The sequence below is a fragment of the Camelus ferus genome, chromosome 23, assembly GCF_009834535.1.
Source record: "Camelus ferus isolate YT-003-E chromosome 23, BCGSAC_Cfer_1.0, whole genome shotgun sequence".
NCBI lineage: Eukaryota > Metazoa > Chordata > Mammalia > Artiodactyla > Camelidae > Camelus > Camelus ferus.
Window position 1 is genome coordinate 27,604,167 of NC_045718.1, and position 24,304 is coordinate 27,628,470.

At 37.0% G+C, this 24,304-nt stretch overlaps 1 protein-coding gene and 1 long non-coding RNA gene across 3 annotated transcripts in view; one reads left to right on the plus strand and one right to left on the minus strand.

The window, feature by feature from the left end:
* The window catches only part of EFCAB2 (EF-hand calcium binding domain 2), a 71,839-nt gene that overhangs the window by 40,121 nt on the left and 7,414 nt on the right, over nucleotides 1-24,304 (plus strand). The window contains exons 4-6 of one of the 2 annotated variants that reach the window (XM_032466559.1): nucleotides 20,997-21,076; nucleotides 21,691-21,733; nucleotides 21,842-21,908. In XM_032466559.1, the coding sequence (XP_032322450.1) occupies nucleotides 20,997-21,076; nucleotides 21,691-21,733; nucleotides 21,842-21,908 (190 nt within the window). The remainder of the gene's footprint in view (nucleotides 1-20,996; nucleotides 21,077-21,690; nucleotides 21,734-21,841; nucleotides 21,909-24,304) is intronic. The other variant, XM_032466560.1, reaches the window with a different exon arrangement.
* Nucleotides 3,843-22,813, minus strand: LOC116659257. Its single transcript, XR_004314499.1, has 3 exons — nucleotides 22,803-22,813; nucleotides 18,922-18,926; nucleotides 3,843-4,119 (listed from the first exon to the last, which is right to left on the minus strand). It is a non-coding gene; the product is annotated as an uncharacterized LOC116659257 (long non-coding RNA).

The following is a 24,304-nucleotide window of genomic DNA, read 5'->3' on the forward strand; positions in this document are numbered from 1 at the left end:
CAAGGAAGAACTTCACTTTAGATGTATAATCTTTATAATTAGTTGAAGAAAGGCCGTAGACACGGGACTGACTGACAAATAAGGATTTTTAAGTTCTTCACTTAAGGAGGCTGCAAAATGAGTATCAATTTAAGAGAATGCAGAAAGAGCATTGTGCAGAAAGAATATTGACAGATGAAAAGTAACTGATAAAACAGCTACATAAAATATCAGCAAAGTTATAAAGATATAAACCACACCATCAACTACTTCGACCTAACTGGTATTTGTAGAACACCACATCCAACAACCACAAAATACATGTTCTTTCCAAGTGTACATGGAATGTTCAGTAAGAGATTAAGTGCTGGGCTTTAAAACAAGTCTCAGTAGATTTTTTAAAATTGAAATTATACAGGATATATTCTCTGATAAAAAAAAATGAATTAAATTAGAGATCAGTTGAGAATAAGATCACTAGGAAATCTTCAAATACTTGAAATTAAGAAAATACTTCTAAATAATTCATGAATTGAAGAAGAAATCACAGGGGGAATCAGAAAATATTTTACCCTGAATGTTAATAAAGATACATGTGAAACTGTATGGAATGCAGGTAAAGCAGCATTTAGAGAAAAATTTACTATTTTAAATGTTTATATTAGGAAAGGCAAAAGATCTAAAATTAATTACCTAAATGCTCATATTAAGAAGCTAGAAAAAGAAGAGCAACATAAACCCAATATAAATAGAAGGAAGAAAATTATAAAGAGCAGAAATCAGCAAAATAGAAAATGGACAGTAAAACCAAAATACTAAACCAAAATACTGGTCTAAAACCAAAATACTGGTCTTTTCAAATATAAATGGTAAACTTCTAGCTAAGGAGATCAACACAAATTACCAATATCAAGATTAAAGGAGGGGTTATCATTATCCTTCAGACATTTTAAAAGGATAATAAAGAAACATTATGAACAATACTATGCCAATAAATCTGGCAACTTAGATGAAATGGATAAATTCCCCGAGAGAAGGAAACTACCAAAACTGACCCAGGAAAAACTAGAGAATTTGAGTAGCCCCGTATCAATTACCAAAATTAAATCTATAATTTAAAAATCTCCCACAAAGAAAACTAGAGATTCATATGACTTTGCTGGTTAATTTTCTCAAACATTTATGGAGGAAGTAGTACCAATTCTGTACAAAAATCTTTCTGAAAATATAGGAAAGAACACTTTGCAAATCATTTTTTTTTTATTGAAGTATAGGTGATTTACAATGTTGTGTTAGTTTCTGGTGTACAGCAAAGTGATCTAGAATATATATATATATATTCCTTTTCATTATAGTTTATTACAAGATTTTGAATATTAGTCCCTGTGCTATACAATAGGACCTTGTTGTTTATCTATTTTATATATAGTAGTTTGTATCTGCTAATCCCAAACTTCTAACTTTTTTCTCCCCTACCCCTTTGGTAACCATAAATATGTTTTCAATGTCTGAATCTGTTTCTGTTTTGTAAAGAAGTTTATTTGTATCATTATTTTAGATACCACATGTAAGTGATATCATATGATATTTGTCTTTCTCTGTCTGATTTCATTTAGTGTGATAATCTCTAGGTCCATCCATGGTGCTGCAAATGGCATTATTTCATTCTTTTTTATGGCTGAGTAGTATTCCATTGTGTATATATACCACAATCATCTTTATCCAGTCATCTGTTGATGGACATTTAGGTTGCTTCAATGTCTTAGCTATTGTACATAGTGCTGCTATGAACATTGGGGTGCACATATCTTTTCAAATTGGAGTTTTCTCTGGATATATGTCCAGGAGTGGGATTGCTAGATCATATGGTAACTCTAATTTTTAGGTGTTTTTTTTTTTAACACCTTGATTGTGGTATAATTCCTGTACAGTAAACTATACATATTTCAGATGTACAATTTGATGAATTTGGATAGATGTCTATTTTTAGTTTTTTAAGGAATCTCCATGCTGGTCTCCATAGTGGCTGCACCAGTTTATATTCCCACCAACAATATAGGAGTGTTCCCTTTTCTCCACAGCCTCTCCAGCATTTATTATTTGTAAACTTTTTGATCATGGCCATGGTATGAGGTGATACTTCACTGTAGTTTTAAGTTGCATTTCTCTAGTAATGAGTGATACTGAGCATCTTTTCATGTGCCTAATGTACATCTGTATGTCTTCATTGGAGAAATGTCTGTTTAAGTCTTCTGCCCATTTTTTGATTGGGTTGGTTTTTTTGTTGTTGTTATTGAGTTGTATGAGCTGTTTGTATATTCTGAAAACTAAGCGCTTGTCAGTTGCATCATTTGCAAATATTTTCTCCCATTCCATAGGTTGTCTTTTCATTTTGTTTATAGTTTCCATTGCTGGCAAAAGCTTATAAGTTAAATTACAAGCCTTATAAGTCCCATTTTGTTTATTTTTGCCTTTTTTCTATTGTCTTTCTATTGTAGACTGACCTAGAAGAACATTGCTACAATTCATGTCAGAGAATAGTTTCCCTATGTTCTCTTCTAGATTTATAGTATCCTGTCTTATGTTTAAGCCTTTAAGCCATTTTGAGTTTATTTTTGTGTATGGTGTGAAGGAGTGTTCTAACTTCACTGATCTACGTGCAGCTTTCCAGTTTTCCCAGCACAACTTGCTGAAGAGGCTATCTTTTCTCCATTGTATATTCTTGCCTCCTTTGCTGAAGATCAATTGACCATAGGTGTGTGGATTCCAACTCATTTTTTGAGGCTAGTATTACTCTGATACTGAAATAAGACAATTATATTACAAAGAAAAGAAACTATGGATCTTGTTAACGTAGATGTGGAAAATCCTTAATAAAATTTTACCAAATCCCTTTCAACAATATGTTAAAAAGGATAATATATCATGAGCAAATGGGGTTTATCCCAGGAATTTAAGGTTGGCTTTATATCAATCAATAGTACTTTACTGTATTAACAGAACAAAGGAGATAAACCATATGATCATTTCAATAAATGTAGAAAAAGCATTGAAAAAAGTAAATACTCACTAAAGATTAAAATATCCAACAAACTAAGAATAAAAGGAAACTTCTCAACTTGACTAAGTGTATCTACAAAAAACCTAAGGCTAACATCTTACTCCATGGTGAAAGCTCAGTGCTTTCTACCTGAAATCATGAATGCCTGTGTTTATCACTCCTATTCATCATTGTATTCGAAGTCCTAGCCAGTGCAGTGAGGCAAGAAACAATAATAAAAGATACACTGTCTGGAAAAGAAAAAGTAAAACTCTCTGTATGTTAAACAACATGATTGTTCATGTAGAAAATCGTAAGAAATTTACCAAAAAGCTATTAGAACCAGTACATGAATTTAGCCTGGTCATAGGCTATAAGGTCAACATACAAAATTAATTGTATTTCTATAAACTAGAAATTAACAATTAGAAAAATGAAATTGAGTAAACAGTTCTATATACAGTAGCATAAAAAGTGAACTAATGAATAAATTTAACAAAAGATAAGTGATACATACTTTAAAAATAGCGAACATTGTATAGGGAAATTAAGATCTAAATAAAAGGTAGATATACATGTTTGTGAATTGGAAAGCTCAATATTTTTAAGATGGCACTTTTTCTCAGATTGATCTATAGATTCAATACATTTTCAACCGAATCATAGCAAGCTTTTTTGAAGAAATTTACAAGCTGATTCTAAAATTTGAATGGAAAAGTAAAGGACCTAGAACAAATGAAATAATTTTGACAAGAACGGGCAAAGTTGGCTTTATACCACCTGATTGCAAGATTTACTATGAAGCTGCAATGATCAAGACAGTGTGATATTTGTGTACAGATACATGTATAGATCAATGAAATGGTCTAGAGAATCCAGAAGTAGAACCACACTTACATCTTTGACAAAAGTGCCAAGGTAGTTCAATGAAGAAAGGATAATCATTTCAGTAAATAATGTTGGAGCAAAGGGGCATCTGAATAGAAAGAAAACAAACTTCAACACTCTTACTCCATACACAGAAGTTAACTTGAAATGGGTCATAGAGCTGAAAATGAGAACTAAAACTATAAAACTTCTAGGAGAAAACATAGAGAAGACTAGGACATTCAGTTAGCAAAGATTTCTTAGATCAGACACAAAAAAGTGTGAACCATAAAGGAAAAACAGTGATTAATTTCATCAGAATTAAAAATTTTTGCCCTTCAAGTGACAGAGTAAAAAAACAAAACAAAAAAGTACAAGTCACAGATTGGGGGAAAATATTTAAAAAGTAATTTATTTGATATTGTATCCAGAATATATGAATGTCTGTTTCAACTAATATTAAGAAAGCAATCAACCTAATTTTTAAAATAGCCAAAGATTGAAGTAGACATTTCATAAAAGATAATGTATGAATGGCCAGTAAGCACATAAAAGATAATGAACATCTCTAGTTGTTGGGGACAATGAGATGCCACTACACATCCACATTCTAGGCTAAAATTTGAAAGTATGAACATGTTAAATGCTGGCAAACTTAAACTCTTACACATTGCTGGTAGAAATACAAAATGTTACAATCACTTTGGAAAACAGCTTGTCAGTGTCTTAAATAATATACACTTATTATACAACCTAGCAATCCCAACTGTAATTATTTACCCCAGAAAAATGAAAATACATGTCCACACAAAGACTTACAAACAAATGTTCATGATGGCACTAATCATAGTAGCCAAAAAACTGAAAACAACTTAAACGTCCATCAACTGGGGAATGGATAAATAAAAAGTACTATGGACTACTGCTTTACTCAGCAATAAAAAGGTACAAAATAGTGATACACACACAACAGGGATAAACCTCAACAAGAGTATGTTTAGTGAAGGAAGTCAAGCAAAAGACTGTATTGTGTGATTTCACGTACGTGAAATTGTAGGAAAGGCAAAACTCTGGTGTCAGAATGACTAGTTGTTGCCAGGAGTTAGAGGAGAGAATGCATCTAAGTGCAAAGGAGTTAACTTTATAATCAAAGACATCTTCTGTATCTTGATTGTGGTAGGGGTGGTGATGATCTGATGATAATATTGCCAAAACTAATTCAAACCAACACTTTGAAATGAGTAAACTTTATTGCATGTAAATTATACCTCAGTAACACAGGTAGAAAACATAAGAAAGGAATATTATGAACGACTTTTTGCTACTTCTTCAGTCAGTGGGTTCTGGGTATGAAAAGTAACTGAGGTTTAGGAATTAAGCAGAGGTCATGACTTTTGAGGGGGGTGACCATCCTTAGTCCTCTGTTCCTCCATTCTTGCCTTATTTTGATTTTTTTAAACATTTTTTATTGAGTTATAGTCATTTTACAATGTTGTGTCAAATTCCAGTGTAGAGCACAATTTTTCAGTTATATGGGAACATACATATTTTCATTGTAACATTTTTTTTTTGCTGTCCTATTTTGATTTTAGTTGTTAAACAGAATCCTTATTAGCTACTGGTCTGTTTTGCCCCTAAGCATATCATGTACTCTGTTTATCTCTGTAATTTCTCTTGCCTCCCTCTTTAACCTTACTGGTCATTATATGTGGCCTCTTAGATTCTGTGCTTAAACAGCTCTGCCTGACTCCTATTACTTGGGCATAAGGGTGGTTCCATGGTTATTAATAAGTCCAAATCCTTGTGTGCCTGTTCTAGTCAGCCATGGCACGCAGAGGAGGACCATCACAGAACTCCTTAGTGATGCCACTACCTTTCTCATAGCACATTCTTGATGTCCTTGGTGAGCAGTGCATCCTCTGAGCCTGCCCGTGGGACATAATCCTCTAGTTGGTGTTTTGATTCATAATCTGTCCATTCCAGCCCTCCCCTTTTATCAGTTTGGCTTTTTCACTCCACTCAGTGCTGATTATTAACTTGTTCCAGGTATCTAACAACCACCATAGCAGCAAGTGTGCCCCATCTTCTGTTGTCTTTGCCAAGGTATTTGATTCTGCGTCCTGAGAAAGTACCCAAAGTCAATGATTTTTTGCATATTCTGTCACATAATGCAGCCTCCTTCATCCAGCACTCTGACCAGTCTCAGGGTCCCTCCCCTTGCACCTTCTCGTTCATGCTGGCTAATTCCTTTTGCTGTTTCAGAATAGAGTCTCTTTCCCCCCTTATCAGACCAGCACTTCCCCAGCCAGGTTATTCTAGAATTTAACCCAAGTGTTCAGTTTCCTTGCTAGGCGAGGAGGTGAGGGCAGTTCCTGGGGGGGCACTGTTGCTGTGTTGTCAGGGAGAGTGTTCTGCGGGACAGCACAGGAGCTGTGTCCTGCTAGGTATGGGTGCGTCCAGCCCACAGTGTCCAGAGCATCTGACCAGCCAGTGCCCTCAGGGACCCCACCTGAGTGCCTCCACCCCGTGCTTCAGTGTGCTGGGTTGTTGCACTTAAATACTCGGCTGTGCAGTCAGTCCTGATGTTCATAGCTTCTATCTGAAGGACGTCAAACTATGTCCTACAGACCAGGTCCTCCCCACAGCCTGTTTTTTACTGCCTGTGAGCTAAGGATGGTTTTTACATTTTTAAAGGGTTATAAAAATAAACAAAGAAGAATGTACAATGAAGATTTTATATGCCCTTCAGAGCCTAAAATATTTACTACCTCAGCCTTTATAGAATTTTGTCACGCCAGTTTTACATGTTACCTAAGCGAGTCTGCTCTTTTACTGAAGTTGATAGGGGCTTCTTTGTAAGCTATCAAAGAGGCCCTCTGGCTCCCACATCTGGTGCTGCTTGACAACAGGCCCTCAGTTTCTCATGATTCCTCTTCAGGGCATCAACACCACTTAAAGCCAAATTTGCTGCTTTGGAGGCATTACTTCCCCCCACCCCCCATCTTTCAAATGCTTGAATCATAGCACCTGCAAGGGCATTCCTTTTCACTAGGATTTTCCCAGATCACCTCCAGTTAAATCTTTAGCAGGGGACTGCCAGAGACTATCTGTGTCCCAAATACTGCTTAGCACGAGCATCCTTTTTGCCTCCTTGACAGGGAGTGAACCTGTCTCAGAACTCCATCTTACTACCTGTTGTCTCAGATCACTCCTGACACCACTTGTGATATGCTTTGGGTACTCTGAGAAGCAAACACTAGGCATTAGATGTTGAAGAGATTTATTGGGGAAAACACCTGTGAAGGGAAATCAGTCGGGAGGCTTGGAGAGCCATCAGAATGCAACGCAGGTTTGACCCCTGTCAAAGAGTGAGAGGAAGAAAGGAAGGAAGGAAGGTTGGGTGGGAAAAGCCTTGGACTGCAGCACTTCTAGAAGGAAAGGCAGTGGGGAGGTCTCACTCCAGATCTGCCCATCGGAGGAGCCCCCTTCTTGGAATGGGACTTACTTAGTATCCCTTCCACACTCTGATACTGGCTGGGAGCAGCCCATGAGAAGTGTGGCTTGGCTCGAACACAGTGGTTAGGGTCATCATTCAGTTATGGTTACTGCAGCCGGGGATCGAAGAGGCACATTTTCATAGCTGCCATCACTGTCATCAGAAAAGCTGTAATGTGAACCGTGTTAAATGTCCAGTAGAATGCATCAAAGAGACTTGGCTGCTTCGCGTTTTCTGTCTCTAAGCTCGTCAGGGCCTATGTCTAACTTTGAGGATTATATCAAAGAAGAAAACTACTTAGGGATGAAATGAAGGTCCTCGTCAGGTCCAAGCAGTGGGTCATGGAAGAGTGAGGAGAAACTTTGCCAGTAAGATAGGTCAGTGATAGGTCAGAACTGGGCCAGGCTTATCCTAGAATTCAGTCCTTGGGTAAAAAGATGATACAGTGGCAGGGGAGATCGTGCTAATGTAGTCCTCAACATATCTATCTCTGCAGTCAAACAGCCTTGGTGTAGAACCGGTGACCTCTGTCTGGTGCACAGCTGTCATTCTGGGATCTCTGTGATATTCCTGGGAACCTTTGTTTTCCCTCTTCTGAGTTAGATTTCTTTGTGTCCCAAGTTTTCCTGCTTCCGGTTCCTTTAGGATTTTGGCACATTATTCAGTGGCTTCCTGAAAAAGAGTGCCTTGGAGGTAAAATGTTTGAGACCTTGGATGTCTGAAGTTAACTATGGTAGTCTTTGGCTGGGTAGAGAATTCTACATTCAAGTCTTTAAGAATTTTGAAGATATCTCTCCTTGTTATTTCGCTCTGGGTATGCTACTGAGATAGTGCAGTTCCATTCTGATTTCCATCCTTTGTATGTAAACTCTCCCTCCCCCGCCCCCTGCTCTCTGGAAGTCTGGAGAATCTTCTTTTGTCTTCAGTGTTTGAAATGTCACAGTGATTTACCTTGGTGTGGATCCATTTTCATCAAAGTGTTAGGTACTTAGTGAGACTTTCAGATTGGCAGCTTACATCCTTTGGTTCCAAGAAATTTAATGATTTCTAACTGTCCACTCTTTTTCTTTGCTTTGTCTTTCAAGCACCACTTATTCATTGTATGCCTCCAGACTACTAGTTTTCTTATTTTTCACTCTTCTATTTTCCATCTCTGTTTTTTTGTTTTGGTTCTATTCTCTGGCAGATTTCTTAAACTTTCTCTTACGATGTATTTATCGAGTTTATCATTTATGTTCTGTTTTTAGTTTCTAGCTTGTTTTTGTTCTTTGTTTCTTTCTGAATAGCATCCTGTTCTTGTTTCCTACATCTAAAGATATTAATGATAGTTTGACATTTTCTTATCTTTGCATAATCCTATGTTGAATAAACCTTGAGTGTCAAGCTCATAACAAACACATGTGTGGAGCTTGTCAGCTTTAAACTACATCTTTGGGTAATGTGGGAATCACTAACATCAGAGTCTTTGAGAATTTTCTTTTGTGCGGGTTTGATTCCCCAGGAATGAGTCTTCCCATCTGCCTGGGAGACAGAAGCATCCAACTTCTGGTTTAGACACCTTCTGTTTATTCTCTGCAAAATAGAAATCTCTAGACTCTTGCAGAGATGGGGAGAGACAGTCACCCTATGGGAGAAACTGAGAGGTGATTTAATGCTTTAGTTTTCAAACAGCTTGCCCTAGAGCCCCTAATTTTAGTTCCTTTTCCCTTCACCTCAATTTCCAGAAGTAACTGGTGCTTGAGAATTTCTTACCCACTGCTGGCTTGGGGTTCAGTTTTTTGGGTCTAATAGATCATTGTCACTTATTCATCTGCTTTCCAGCTTCCAAACTTTTATTGTTCTTGAATCCTTTCTTTTTCTCCCTACCTCTCAGTAGGTTTATGATTATTTAAAAAATAATTCCTTTAGTGCAATTTTAATGAGGTTTGAAAGAGAAAGTGAAATTAGATGCATATGTGCAATTTACTTTCTTAACCCATAATTCCACTGGTATTTGATAACCATTCAATAGAAAATAGCAGCAATAATCCAGAGAAAAGTAGCATACATCCAGATCATTAAATAATCTTTTGAAAGAGATCATTATGAAATGTTAGGACTAGAACACTGGACAATTGTAGCATGTATGATATAATACAAACTTTGGATTGTAGTAAGTAAGCACCTTTAAATATTAAGGGTAACTACAAAAAGAATACCCTAACTCTGAGGTTGCCAACTCACTTAGAAGAAAAATCCAAAGTACTTTTACTTTTTATAGCTTAAAAGACCCTAGGTGCCGCATGCTGATGATTTCCTACCATTGCTCTTGCTTACATACTGGTTTCCTTGCTGTTGTGGGTGATGTTAAATATACTTATAGTCATTCTTTGTTCTTGCTCTTACTTCTACTCTGGGATGCTCTATATCCAAGTACACACAGTACTTAGTGACCTTGTGTGTTAGATCTGGGCCAGAGTGAGTCTTCATGTGGCAAGAAAGGATCTTGGAGATGATGTTGGCATTCTAAACTGCCCCGTGTTTCATGTATGTCTGGTGAATCTGTTCCTGAAAGTTTGATACTAGGTAAGATCTCTGATTCTGGTAAGTCTGATTTGAGAATCCATCCCTTTGTGTTTTTTTCAGTAGTATTCAACACAGTCTAAAATTAATCTACTTATCTATCTGTCTCTCCTCTCTAAAACATAAGCTTCTTGAAGGCACAAGGTGTATCTGTTTTGTTCACCATTGCATCCTTAGCACCTAGAATGATCTGACATACTGGTTCAAGAACCTTCTCTACTGTTTCCTATAGGCCTGAGAATATTCTGGTTGTAATTATGTTTTTTACACTTTTCTCTTCTGCCTCTTATACTTAACATAGCTTAACACAATTATTAGACTCTACTTGCAGGACCTAGTACCAGAATAATAGCAAATGTGGAAATTTAGACTTCCAAAGAACTAAAGAGCTACTTGAGTGAAGAGTTTTATAATAGGTCTGATTCATGTGCTCAAAAATTCCAAGGTTACAGTAATAAAAGTTACTAAAAACTATTGTGAGCTGGTACTCATTCATTCAACAAATAGTAATTGAGCATTGGTACTGTGTGTCAGGTACCAAGGTTAGCGGCATAGGAAAACTGAAAAAGTCCCATCTTAATTTGGCTTAAGATAGTTTTGAATACTTTAACAATTGTGAACATCAAAATTTTAAGTACATGGACATTTAAGTATTTGAGATTGTATTTGGTTCTATTCATTTAGCTGAATGGAGAGACTCACCCACAAATAAATGTCCAGTAGTATTTTATATATCTGTGGTCAGTGATTTAATGTTAAATTAATACTGGTGAGAAGACTTTATGATGTCAAAGTGTGATAGATACTCCCCAGTAACCAGTTAAAATAATGTGATGCAATGTGATGATCCTGCTTAGTCATTTTCTACGTTTTTCATCTTGGATGAAAATATCATACCATACCTGACATACCACAAGCCCCCGAGATCCCAAATCACAGTTTCTCATTATTTTTAATTGGTTAAGTATCTTCAGAATTTTTTTCTCTTTGAAACTTTAGAAGTGGCTCTTTAGTTAGTGGAACGGGATCTGCATAATCCACATACTTGTGAAGTGTGGATTTCTGTCCGTCTAGACCTGATCTACACCATTCTCATCAGATGAGCCCCGAGATGTCACATCATTCAGAATCTGACTGTACCAAGCTTCTCAGAGATTGAGAAAGGGTAGGGGTAATTGTTTTTTATTTTGAAGTTCTTGGGGATGTGAAATATTTTTGTCTGTTATTTTTCCTACAAATCCTTGAATTGCGGAAGGTGGGAGAATGGATTAGATCGGCTTTAATTTGTGTTAATGTTCAATGATGGAGTTAAAGAATTGTAGACCTGGAGGTACTTTGGCGATTCATGGCCACCAGCCATTACTTGTGAATGGAAAAAGGTATATTTGAAGGTTGGGGAGAGTTGAGGGGAATGTTTTATACAAAGACTACACTGAAAGTATTGCTTATTTGTAGTTGGAAGAAAAATAGCAAATGGTACTAAAGCAGTGATCAACAGCATGAAAATGACCCAGGGAAATCTGTAATTTAATATTTATAAATAAATATGTTTCATAACTTTATGTAGAACACAACCATGACAATAGACTAATAAGTTTTTATTTCAAAAATTTTATTGTATAAGTAATATTCACATTACAGAAAAATTTTAAATAAACATAAAAAATTCTTTCTGATAATCCATCACTTTTTAAATTTGAATGTTGACCAATGTTTTGTAACCATATCCCTGTATATTTCTGTCCTTTTTAAAAAACATTGAAATGTAGTTGATGTACAATATTATGTTAGTTTCAAGTGTACTACGTAATGATAAGACATTTGCATACATTGTGAAATGGTCACCATGATAGGTCTAATGACCATCTGTCCCTGCACAAAGTTACTACAATATAATTATAATAACCATATTCCATAATATTCCATAAATACCATATTCATTATGCTGTATATTACATCCCCATGGCTTATTTATTTTATAGTTGGACCTAAGGTTCAGAACTCTCACTCCTATGGGAGCACTTCTGCAATATAATTATTCTTGTTTCTGGGTTGCCTACTTGGCGATATGGGACTTGATTATAGTGTGAGTCTGCCTCACCTTCCCGTCTCATTGTGATTCCTTCTTTATGTTTTTAGCTGTAGAAGATCTTTTCTGGGTAGGTTCCAGCCTTTTTCATCAATGGTTGTTCTGCAGATAGTTTTCTATTTCTTCCTGATTCAGTCTTGGGAGATTGTATATTTCTAGGAATTTATCCATTTTTTTTCTAGATGGTCTATTTTATTGATGTGTAATTGGAATCTCTTATGAGCCTTTGTATTTCTGTGTTGTCAGTTGTAACTGCTTTTCATTTCTGATTTTCTTACTTTGGGCCTTCTCTTTTTTTCTTGATGAGTCTGGCGAAAGGTTTATTAATTTAGTGTATCTTTTCAAAGAACCAGTTCCTAGTTTTATTTATCTTTTCTATTTTTTTTTAGTCTCTGTTTCATTTATTTCTGCTCTGATCTTTATGGTTTATTTCCTTCTGCTAACTTTGTGTTTTGTTGTTCTTCTTTTTCTAGTTCCTCTAGGTGTAAGGTTAGATTGAGATTTTTCTTCTTTTCCTGAAAGTAGGCTTGTATTGATGTAAACTTCCCTCTTAGAACTGCTTTTGCCCATAGGTTTTGGATTGTTGTGTTTCCTTCTTCATTTGTCTCCAGGTATTTTTTGGTTTCCTCTGACTTCTTCAAGGAAATTGGTTGTCTAGTAGCATATGTTTAGCTTTCAAATGTTTGTGTTTTTTACAGTTTTTTTCTTGTGGTTGATATCTAGTCTCATATTGTTACGATTGGAAAAGATGCTTGATAGGATTTCAGTCTTCTTAAATTTATTGAGAACTGTTTTGTGGCCTGTCGTGTGATCTGTCTCGGAGAATGTTCCACGTGTGCTTGAAAGGAGTGTGTATTCTGCTGCTTTTGGATGGAGTGCTCTATATATATCAATTAAGTCCATTTGCTCTAATGTTTCATTTAAGGCCAGTGTTTCCTTATTGATTTTCTGTCTACATGATCTGTACATTGATGTAAGTGTGATGTTAGAGTCCCCTACTGTTACTGTGTTACTGTCGATTTCTCCCTTTATGTCCGTTAATATTTGCTTTATGTATTTAAGTGCTCCTATATTGGGTGCATATTTATTTACAGTTTTTACATCTTCTTGTTGGGTTGATCCTATCATTATGTAATGTCTTTCTTTGTCTCTTGTTACAATATCTTCATTTAGCCTAATTCTTTTTGTTTATTTCTATGTATTGGGTAGGTCAGTGTTACTTCCTGATCTTGGAGAAGTAGACTTATGTAGGAGCCAGCAGCACACTCCCCTCTGGTCACCAGAGCTATATGCCCCCTATGTGGACTGCGTTTACCCTTCTGTAGTGGAAGGGCTGACTACTGTGGGCATGCTGATAGGCATGGCTGGTCCCCAGCCCAGGTGGTGCCCTGCCTTGTACAGTGGCTATGGTCCTGGGAGGGTGGGGTAAACTTCCTTTGTGGTTGGCTGCACAGCCTGGTGAAGGGAGGCAACTGCTTTGGGTCCACAGGATGGCAAGACTGGGTCCACCTGCAGCTGTCTGTATGGCCACCTGCAGCTGTCTGTATGGCCTGGGTGGGCAGGGGCTGCTGCCAGCTGACTGGTGGGTAGATAAGCCCCCAGCACTAATATGCTAGGGGGAGGATTCCAGAATGATGCTTGCCAGTGCTGGTGTCATTGTGATGGAAGAAGCTCCCCAAAATGGCTACCACCAGTGTCTTCATCCCTGGGAGATGCAGTTGCCTTCTGCCTCTCTGGGAGTTTCTCCCAAGATTAGCAAGTGGGTCTGACACAGGCTCCTTTTACACTACTGCCTCTCTGCTAGGACTCAGAGCAAGTGAGATTTTGTCTGTGCCCTTTAGGAATTGGAGTCTCTCTTTCCTGCAGCCCTCCAACTCTCCTATACACTTGTCAGATGTTCTGGGGACTTATCTTCCAGTGCAGAACCACTGAGCTGGGGAGCCTGATGTGGGGCTCTGCCCCCTTACTCCCTGGGGAGAACCTCTGCAATTGTGATTATCCTTCTGTTTGTGGGCTGCCTGTCTGGGGGTGTGAGCCCTGACAATACCACATCTCTGCCCCTCCTACCTGTCTTGCTGTGGTTCCTTCTTTTTATCTATAGTTGTAGAAAATCTTTTCTGCTAGTCTTCAGGTCATTTTCATAGTGAGTTGCTTTGTAAGTAGTTGTAATTTTGGTGTGCCTGTGGGAAGATGTGAGCTAAGGGTCTTCCTACTCTGCTATGTTGGCCATGCCCACAATCCATCACCTTAATATAATCATCATTGTGTTTTAGTGCACTTCCTTCTGTATTATTTTCCTGTACATGTTTTTAACATGACAGTAATCTTATGGTTCAATTCAGTATGTATAATTCTGAACTTTGCTTTTTCCCCCCTAATTATACCACAAACATTTTCCATGTTATTACAAAGATTTCATTATTTCAAAAATACATGCTGATTAAAATTGGACAAGAAAATGGTAGGGGAGTGATCTCTCTTGTATCCATCAATCACTCAAACACAACCAGAATATTTTACCTTTTTCAATATTCCATCAAAATAATTTTTCCATACTGTTATCTAATATTTAAAAACTAACATTTTAAGAAGAAGATTCTGTCACACTGCAACATGGATGAACCTTGAATATATTATGCTATGTGAAAATGGTAGTCACAAGAAAGATAAATACTTCATGTGTCCACTTACACGAAGCATCTAAAATAGTCAAACTCTTAGAAATTGAAAGTGTGTTGTTGAAGATACACTGAGAGTTTGAATAAAATTACTTTATAAAATATAAAAATAGTGATAGTTTTTAAATTAACATGTTGTTATAAGTGTGATTTAAAACATATCAGTGGATCTAATAAATGTTATACAATATTCAGATATTTATTGTGCTAACCAAATCTTAACCAAATCTCAACCCAGGATAGACCTTTTCCTCCAGACTTATTGCAACATAGTTTTATGCTATTGCTTTTGGTATAAATGGGAATAAGAGTACCTTAGTGGGGACCATTGCTTCAACACTTACTGCCTCTGTCAAATAGGAGAGGGCTGTACTGGAGTTAGGGAGGAACACTCAGTGCCTAGGCGGAGAGAAACTGAAACTGAAGGGTGTGAAACAATTAGTGCAGCTGGAGCCCCTTACCCGCCACCCCCATCCCAGAGGATAAAGGGGAAGTTAACGGCTTAACAGCCACTGACTCCCCCATCACTTCAAGTTGTAGAAAGTCACAGTTGGAAGGGACTCTTTTTGATTACATGGTTTAGTCACTTGTTGATTCTTAGACTCTCCCATGGTCCAGCCAAAAGGTGATTCATTCTTTTTTTGATACTTCCAGTAGTAAGAAAGGGACTTATAACCCCAAAGAATTATATAGCCTAATTTTTCACAAGCACATCTAGAATGTTTGGAGTAAAACTTTTTCTTAAGTAGGTAGGTCTAAGATTTTTCCTTTGTAAAGATAATATTTTTGGGAAATGCCAGTGAATTTTTTTGTTTTATTCTACCCAAAGTAGAGAAATATTTTTAAAAATTGTATTCATGTTTCAGTTTTGAAACATGATTTATGTCAGTTTGTATGTGTGGTGTTCAATTCTAACTTGAAATATCTCATGGTTTTTATATTTTTTACTACAAGTAGTTTAAAAAATTCATATGTATATCTTGTTTGGTGACCTGGAACTAGATGAAATGTAGGTGCTTTATAAACCATCTTAACTACTGGTATTATCTTGATTTGTGAAGCATGAAATAGTTCAATTTATTGACTGATTGTTATATCACTGGGGAGAAATGAAATATTGCTGTGTTTTATTGCACCCATCCTGTGAGTTCAGCATTAAAATAAATAATGCTTTAATGAGAAAAGAGATGGCCTGATGATTTCACTGTGGGGAGAAAGAACTCTGGGCTGTGATCCCATCAGAACACCTGACCAACTTTGAGGACCAAGACAGGCACTTTACCTCCCTGTGCCCAAATTTCCTCAGATGCAAAACAGATCAAGAAAATTGACTTTGAGGGGAGGGTATAACTCAGTGGTAGAGTGCATGCTTAGCATGGGTTTAATCCCCAGTACCTCCTCTAAAAATAAATAAATCTAATTATATCCACCTACTCCCACAAAATAAAATAATTAAATAATATAATGACAAATAAAATATTTTTTAAAAGGACTGGTTTAAAAAATATTGACTTTTACTGAAATAGAGTAAGAAACAGTATTTGCCTCATGCTTTGAGTCTTAGAGAAATGTTGTTTAAAAAAAAACCCCACAGTATTTACATATATGTTGAGACCACTCCATATTGAGGAAGAGGATGCAGAGAGACTATGGAATGTCTGAAGGCACAGCGCTAGCCTTGTGGAGGGGGGCCTCTTTGTGTGCCAAGGAAGCAGTGCTATTTCTTCAGGTGGCCTACTCCGCTGTAGTTCTTTGGAGAAGGAGAAGCCAGGTATATAAGGTCTTCCAGGCGAACATCTGCTGGCACACTGTTAAGGTGAATTCTCTATAAATGATAATTGACACCTAAGCCAGAGGATCATCCTGCAAAGAGGTTTTATTTCCTTTGCATTCGTAAATGCTGCCAAGGTTGCTTTCTAATTATTACCTTATTTTCGGCACATTAACCTTTCCCTTAGATGAAACAAACTAGGTTATAACTTACTTGGTCTCATTCATGTTTATAGTAACAGGACACATTTGGTTTGTTTGTCTTTGTCTTTTGAAGAGGAGGGAGGCATTTGGTGGCTGTCCCTCTCCCTCTCCTATCGGTGCAAAGAGGCATGAGGGCAATAGGAGAAGTGGAGGCATCACTGCTGCTAATCCACTACCCCGTCCTCTAGGTGGGGGTCCAGGGGCAAGGGATAAGGTCTTAGATAGCCTAGTAATTTAATACACTCTCGCCACATTCCATGTGGCATTTTACAGCTATGAGACATGATCAGACTTCTGCAAAAACAGGTCCATATGGTGGAGAAAGGAGGATGTGTCAAGAATTTTAGCACCAGAGATGGATTTTTTTAGGACGAAGTGTCATTGCATGATATAGAGCCAGAAGTATGCATACTATTGATAACAATAATAATTATAATAATTCAAGGTTCACAAACACCTTTATGTTAGATCTCATGTAACCTTCACAACAACCATGTAAGGTAGTTATTACTGTCCTCCCCATATTACAAATGTGGATGCTGGGAGATGAGTTTTAATCAGAGTATTTTAAACTATCCTTGGTCTAACATGGTGAATATATTTTCCTATGGGAAGACAACATCCTTTTTTCTTTTTTAAAGAACCTAACTAGTACAGAAGTCAAATGGATTTTTTCAGTATGACTTTGCTCCAAGTGAAGAAATGGCAATGCTAGTCTTTTCAAACATGTCTGCTATAATTTAGGGAATGTTTCTTGAATTTATTTCACTATAAGTTCGTTAATTGCATTTTCTCCTGGAGAAAGTAGGTCTGGCTACATCATATTCTGTCAACTCTGTAAAATAAGTTCTGAATTTTGAATATCTGCTTTCCTAATCTCCCATTGATAAGTGTAGGGACTTATGCTTCATGATAGTGATTCAAAGTATTTGGATTAAAATGTACCATACATATTTAGACTATATACACATGCATATATATACATATACGTGTGTGTGTGTGTGTGTGTGTGTGTGTGTGTATAAAATAGTTTGCTAGAGCTGTTATAACAAAGTACAATAAACAGTGCTTAAACAGCAGAAATTTATTGTCTCATAGTTCTGGAGGTCAGAAGTACAGAATCAAGGTATTGGCAGGGTTGGTTCCTTTTGTTAGCTATGAGGGAAGGATCTGTTCCATGCCTTTGTCCTTGGCTCGTAGATGACTTGTCTTTATGTTCACACAGCGTTCTCCCTGAGTGCGTGTCTGTGTGTCCAAATATCTCCTTTTCATAAAGACACCAGTCATATTGGATTAGGGCCCACTCTGATGACCTCATTTTAACTTGATTACCTTGGTAAATACTTTCTCTCCCATTAAGTCACATTTTGAGGTACTAGGGGTTAGGACTCCAACATATGAATTTTGGGGGAATGCAACTCAACTGATATCTCTCTCTATACCTATATATGTATATGTGTGTGTATATATATACACATATATAATATACTATAAAGTATGGTTTTAATGTTGGATTTATTTCTATTAAGTCTTAAAGGAGTTTTAATATGTGATGTAAAGATTCATTAAGCCATCATTGCATAACATTTCTAGAAAGTAGTGTTTTTGTCCTATCTTACTTACGGCCTCATAAAGCTAACTAGTTTGTCCTGCACCAGAAATAATAGAACCATCTCATATCCTCCACTCCCGCCACCCATTTCCAGATTGCCAGAAGTGGTATTCTACCCTCTGCCTATTGTTTCTCTTTTATGATAGAGCGATATACCATATTTTCAAAATACCTTTTATAAAAATCAATGGAATCCAAATAAAGCATGGAGTTTAGTGAGTACTACTGTATCAGTATTGGTTCATTAGTTGTGACAATGAGCCAACTATAGTTGTACCACAGTCATGTAAGGGTTAACAATTAGAGGAAACTGGAGGAAGTGGGGTATATAGGAACTCTACTAGCTTTGTAACTTTTCTGTAAATCTAAAACTATTCTAAAATAGATTTATTTAAATAATATACAATTTTAAATAATCTAGTGTCTGGTATATATTATACAGTTCACTAATGGTGTATTTAGAAATATCATATTATATTGTTTTTATGCCATTGCTTATACATCTTTTAATACTAAAGAATGCATTAGATGTGGCCTCTAGAGGACAGTGTTGGGTCATAGATTTTCACGACCCGCCCAAGTTAAAGATGGACTTAGATATTTTTCTTCTTACTTTTTAACCACAAGCCCTCTGTTTGTTCATTATCCCTCTTTTTAAAAAAAAAAAAGTTAAGGAAAATGTATGTCTATTCTTCTGTCCTGATTCATTGGCGATCTGCTTTAACTCACTGCTTTTGTGCAGTTTTGGCACTACACAGATCTGTCAGATCTGTCAGATCTGCCAGAATGATCTGCAGAGTTTTCACCTATGTTCAGAGTACCAGAGGCTTGTGGAAGTTGTGTGTGTGTTGGGGGGGGGGAGTGAAGGGGTAGGAATTTTGAGGCACATATGTATGTGTGTTTGTGAATTCTCACATGATGGGGAGAGTGCTGTAGGGTTAAACTCCCTTTGAAAAAACGAAAAACAGTTTGTAGATTGAAGAGGATGCTCATAAAATAAGAGGAGTTTTGATTTCCAAGGTCAAAACTGTTTGCTCTGCAGTAGTTTGTTGGGGGTGGCAGGAAGGGGAATCAAACCATTGCTCTGGCTTCTGGAGCAGGTTTCTGGACTAATCAGAATAGAAACTCAACCTTTTAATTTAAAAATTATCCTTCTGAAGGCAGTCTTATGAGATTGACATTTTATTTTTAAGAGGCTCCTGGAGTTGGGAGTTACAGAGTGCTACTCAAGCACATCAGAGCCATATGAACATTAATTTGCAAAATGCTTGTCTTGGATTTAAAGGCAGCTGAAAACCATTGTTCATGTATTGATGGGCTCAGAAATTCTGAAACGCATCATTCTGTCATTATGTGGATGACATTTTTTGCTGACAGTAGAGTCCAAGGGCTCCACTCATACTGGGTGAGAACCTAGTATAAACATTAAAAAATAGTTGTCATTTGATGACAGTGTGTTCCACTTAGCAGCAACCTATAGATTTCTTACCTTTTGCTCAAAGAATAAATCTTTTAAAATCTCCACTGTTGAATTGGGATATGTGAGCCTCTTAATAGGATTTTTGAAAGGGAGTGGAAAATTTACAGCTCCTCATAAATAGCCTGACATGAAAGTTAAAATCAATAGCGTATTGTTCAGCCATCCCATCAAAGGTGAACCTTACAGGCATGAGTCTTTCTTACTCTCATCTAACAGTGCTAGGGACCAAAGATTCTTTCTGAGGTGTAGTCTTCTCTTAATTAGTGGTGGTATAACAATGTTCCACAGACCACCTAGTTACTTAATAAATATTACAATGATTTGATATGTATTTTGGTCCTCAAGCTAATGATTGGTCCCCTAACCTGGTTTCTTATCCAGTGCTCCTTATCTCAGGGAAAAGCATCACTGCATTGCATTTGTGCAAGTCAGAATCCGGAGAGTTGTCCTTGACTCCTCTTTTTTTCTTATCCTTGCCCATAATAGATGCAGCAACCAAGTGTGACTGGTTTTACTTCTTAAATATTTCCTGTAACCATCCACTTCTCTCTCCATGACCACCCCTCCAATCCAAGCCTTTATCTTACCTGCTTAGACTACTGTGGAAGTCGCCTCACCCACAACCAGTGTGATCTTTCAGACACACATCTATGAGACCTTCAGTGATTTCCCATTGGTCTTAGGATAACAACCAAAGTCACTTTCATGGATGATAATGCCCTGCACGGCCTGGTCCCTGTTTCTCTCTCCAGCCTCATCTGAAAACATTCTCCTCTTTGCTCTCTATTCTCCAGCATCCTGGCCTCTAAGACCCTCCAGCAGGCTCTCAGAGCACGCATTTTCATCTTATTGGGAGTGTCTTCACTGCTGTCTTTGTCTAATTGCCTTCTACTCATCCTTTAGAAATCAACTCGAGTGTGATTTCCTCAAGAATGCCTTTCCTGATGATCTGGCGTAGAAGTTTCCTTTATTCTGTGCTCTAGTAGACCCCTGCTCCTTTACTTTAGTGTGCTTACATAAACTTAGAATTAGGCATTCAGCTTTGTTGTTTTTTGAATTACTATATGAATCCACTACCAGAATATAAACTCTATGAGCAGGGACCATGCCCAATTATGCTCGTTATCAAATGCCCAGCACTTGGCACAGTGCTTGGAAAAAGTAGTTGCTCAATACATTTGTTGAATGAATAAGTGGCTGTTATCTGTTGAATGTTTAGGTAGAGGAAGAAGAACCCACTGGATACATTCGGTATGAAAAATTTCTTCCAGTGATGACTGAAGTTCTACTGGAAAGAAGGTAAGAATGTAAATGCAATTGTTAAGGTAAAGTAATGATTAGAATCACATTAATTTCAAAATACTTGTCTTTTTCACTTTGTATGTTATATGCAGCCAATGTTTATCTTTGGATAACTTCCTTCTAATTTTTCTCTACACTTCTGAACTGCTGGTTGGTATGTTCTCAGAAATATCAACCACTTCAATATTAATCTAATAAGCAAAGTGTAATTAAAGGGCAAATAAGCTACAAAAAGCATAAATCAACATTCTTATCATTTTCTGTTTTGAATTATCGATGATAAATAAGAATTAACTCTAATTATTTTTCTAGAGAAAGTGTAGCATTAGCTTACCATAATTGGTTTACTGTAGAAATTTTATTTCCAAATAAACTGATTTCCAGAATGATGAAAAAAGCTAATAGATAACATCAAGCATGCCAGTGATTTTTAACTGAGTATTCCCTGTGGGTGGGGAGTGCTTTTAACTTTATTATCTAGAAAACCAAAAATATTTCAGTGAGGGAAGTATCATTATCCTAGAATGTTAGCAGCTTTTAAAAAATGTGATCATTTGTTATGTAGACTGAGCTAAGTACTGTGAGATTTAATCCTTTTATTGCATAATTAGATACAGACCAATTCCAGAAGATATCCTTCTTCGAGCTTTTGAGGTATGTAAGCTCCAGATTTTACATATATTTATATTTATATGAAAAATTCATTAAGTAGATTTTATTCACTAAATAAAAATATAATTTCTATCTTTCCTTTCCCCCTAGGTATTAGATCCAGCTAAACGTGGGTTTCTTTCTAAGGAAGAACTGATCAAGTATATGACTGAAGAAGGTGACAGTGATTTACTACTTATAGCAGTGACTTTTTAAAGTGATTAATAATTTAAAAACAGTTATGCAGAAATTCTAGGGGATACTTTAAAATCCATCATTCCAGTTAAAAGGAGTCATTTACTATTATTATTTTGGTTTTGGGGTGGTTTCTGTTTCATGGGGGGAAAAGTGGACAAACAGTAGGTTAAGGGGAGATGGATTATTGCCTTATAGGATTTTGTAAAGTATAATGATACTTCTGTAAATTGAAGTCATTCTATTCCCTTATGGGGTGTTTCCAGAGTGAAAGGTATGCCACCTGGAAAACATGAGCTATCAATTACTATAAGTCAGTGTGTGTTACTAGATTGAAGATTCAGGAGTCTATCAAAATTCCTTCTTTGAAGAACTTTTCAGTTGGTGAAGTTAGGGATAATACAGCCTCAAATGAATATGAATTCACATAAAATGTTTCAGTTTTTTATGCTAATGGTACCATTTGCTTTGTACTTGAACTGTGTACACACACACACACACACACACACAAATTATACGTAGTACCTGTACACCTATATATGCCAACATATTTCCTTTAGGTATTCTCTTTTCCTAGGCTGATGTGCAAATTTGTTTTTCCTGAATGTCAGTAGCCCAATGGACATTCCCTTGAAACCATTCTCATATTGATCACCTCCCCTCTTCCCATATAAAGTTAGAGTTCTGTCTCTGTTCAGTTCAGTAGTTCACAGATGAATCCTGAATGATTCAGAGTTGCTAATCACTTGAGACAGAATCAGAAGTGCAAGTAATTTTGAGTAGGGAAGACTAAGACAGCATTTCCATGTGCCGCTAGTTTGACCATTTTGACTTGATCCATCATTAGGTGAGAATACAGGAAGTGAGAGTAAGGAACTCATGACGTTGTTAAAATTATCTTAGGGATTAACTTTGATGAGAATATTATGACTTTTAAAGCATTGGCTTCTTAATCCTAAGGATTAATTTAAGGGAGGTAAATCCTAGATTATATTAGGCGATATGAATTTAGTTAAAAAGGCCAAAATAGTTCAATGTCGTTAGTATGATGCACCTACTGTGTGCAGGTGAGGGATACTAAGAGCAGTGAGAGGTAATGATACTAAAATCTGCTCCCTTTCTCAAAAATATTATAATCTTACTGGAGGAAATAGAACTAACTTATAAGACAATTCAAAATAGAAGACAGTAGAAAAAAGCTTGTATCAGGAGATCCGTGTGGGCTGGACCAGCCTGGAAAGCTTGGTCTGGGAAGACAGAATAGATTTCTTAAGATAGTGGAGTTGATGGGTGAGTTTTTGAGAACAGGAGTAAAATCCTACGCATTATGGCACCTCCACACATAGTAAGTCTCAGCGAATGTTTGTTGAATTAATGAATGAGTCAGTAGATGAATGTAGAATGGGTGAAGGGGCTGAAGAGAGGGAGACAGAGACTGACAAAAAGTACGAACAACAACGGGGAGGGAGGAGTGAGCATGATGTTTCGGGAGCCTGTGAGGAGAGAGAGCCCAGAGGGTCTTGTTGGCAAACAGTAGAAAATGAACGTAGGCAGATTTACTGGGACTAGGTTGTGGAGGCCTGGGCTCAGGGGTTTAGAACTCATCCTGTGGGCAGTGGAGAAGCATTGTAGGGTTTTGAGCAGATGAGTCACATGGTGTAAGAGGGATTGTGGGAGCTTAGTCTGGTGCTGGTGGGTTTGTTAGATGAGCAAGAAAGAGATTGGACTGGGGAGACTAATCAGGAGACTATTTCAGCATTTTGAAGGTACCCTAATAAGGGCTTTATCTGGCAGTGACAATGGGAATAGAAAGAAGAGATTGAGATAATAGGACTGTCTACAGTGGATCCACAGGTCATGAAGAATAACAGAGTGCAAGGGGGCAAAGGTGCGAGCTGAGTCAAATGTAGGAAGGCTTTGGCCTGGATGATGGGTATTGTGGAAATGCCACTACTGAACTAGGGAATCAGAAACAGGCTAGAGGATACAGAGACCAATGCAGCTTTCCACAATATCCACAGAATATTAATCAGTTTGAGAGTGTGTGTTCTATGATGAACGTAATAAATCACACTGAATCAAGTTCCTGCAAGATAGAAGTCCACATGTGTCCAGGTGTGTGTATTGTGTCAGATAGTATTTGGCAGCAGGGAAGATCTCAAAAATTTTTTGAAACAAGCACATGTTGCTGCCTGTGTGCCAGGCAATGTTTTAAGTGCTATTTAAATAATAACATTTTTGTTTATGTGTAAAGGGGTTTTTAATTATGTGTAACATAGGCAAAATTAAAGTCAGTAAATTTTTAAGGAATTTCACGTGTTCTGCTTCCTTCCACTGTCCATCCCCTTAGTTCTCCAATATTTTAGTCATAATCTTCAA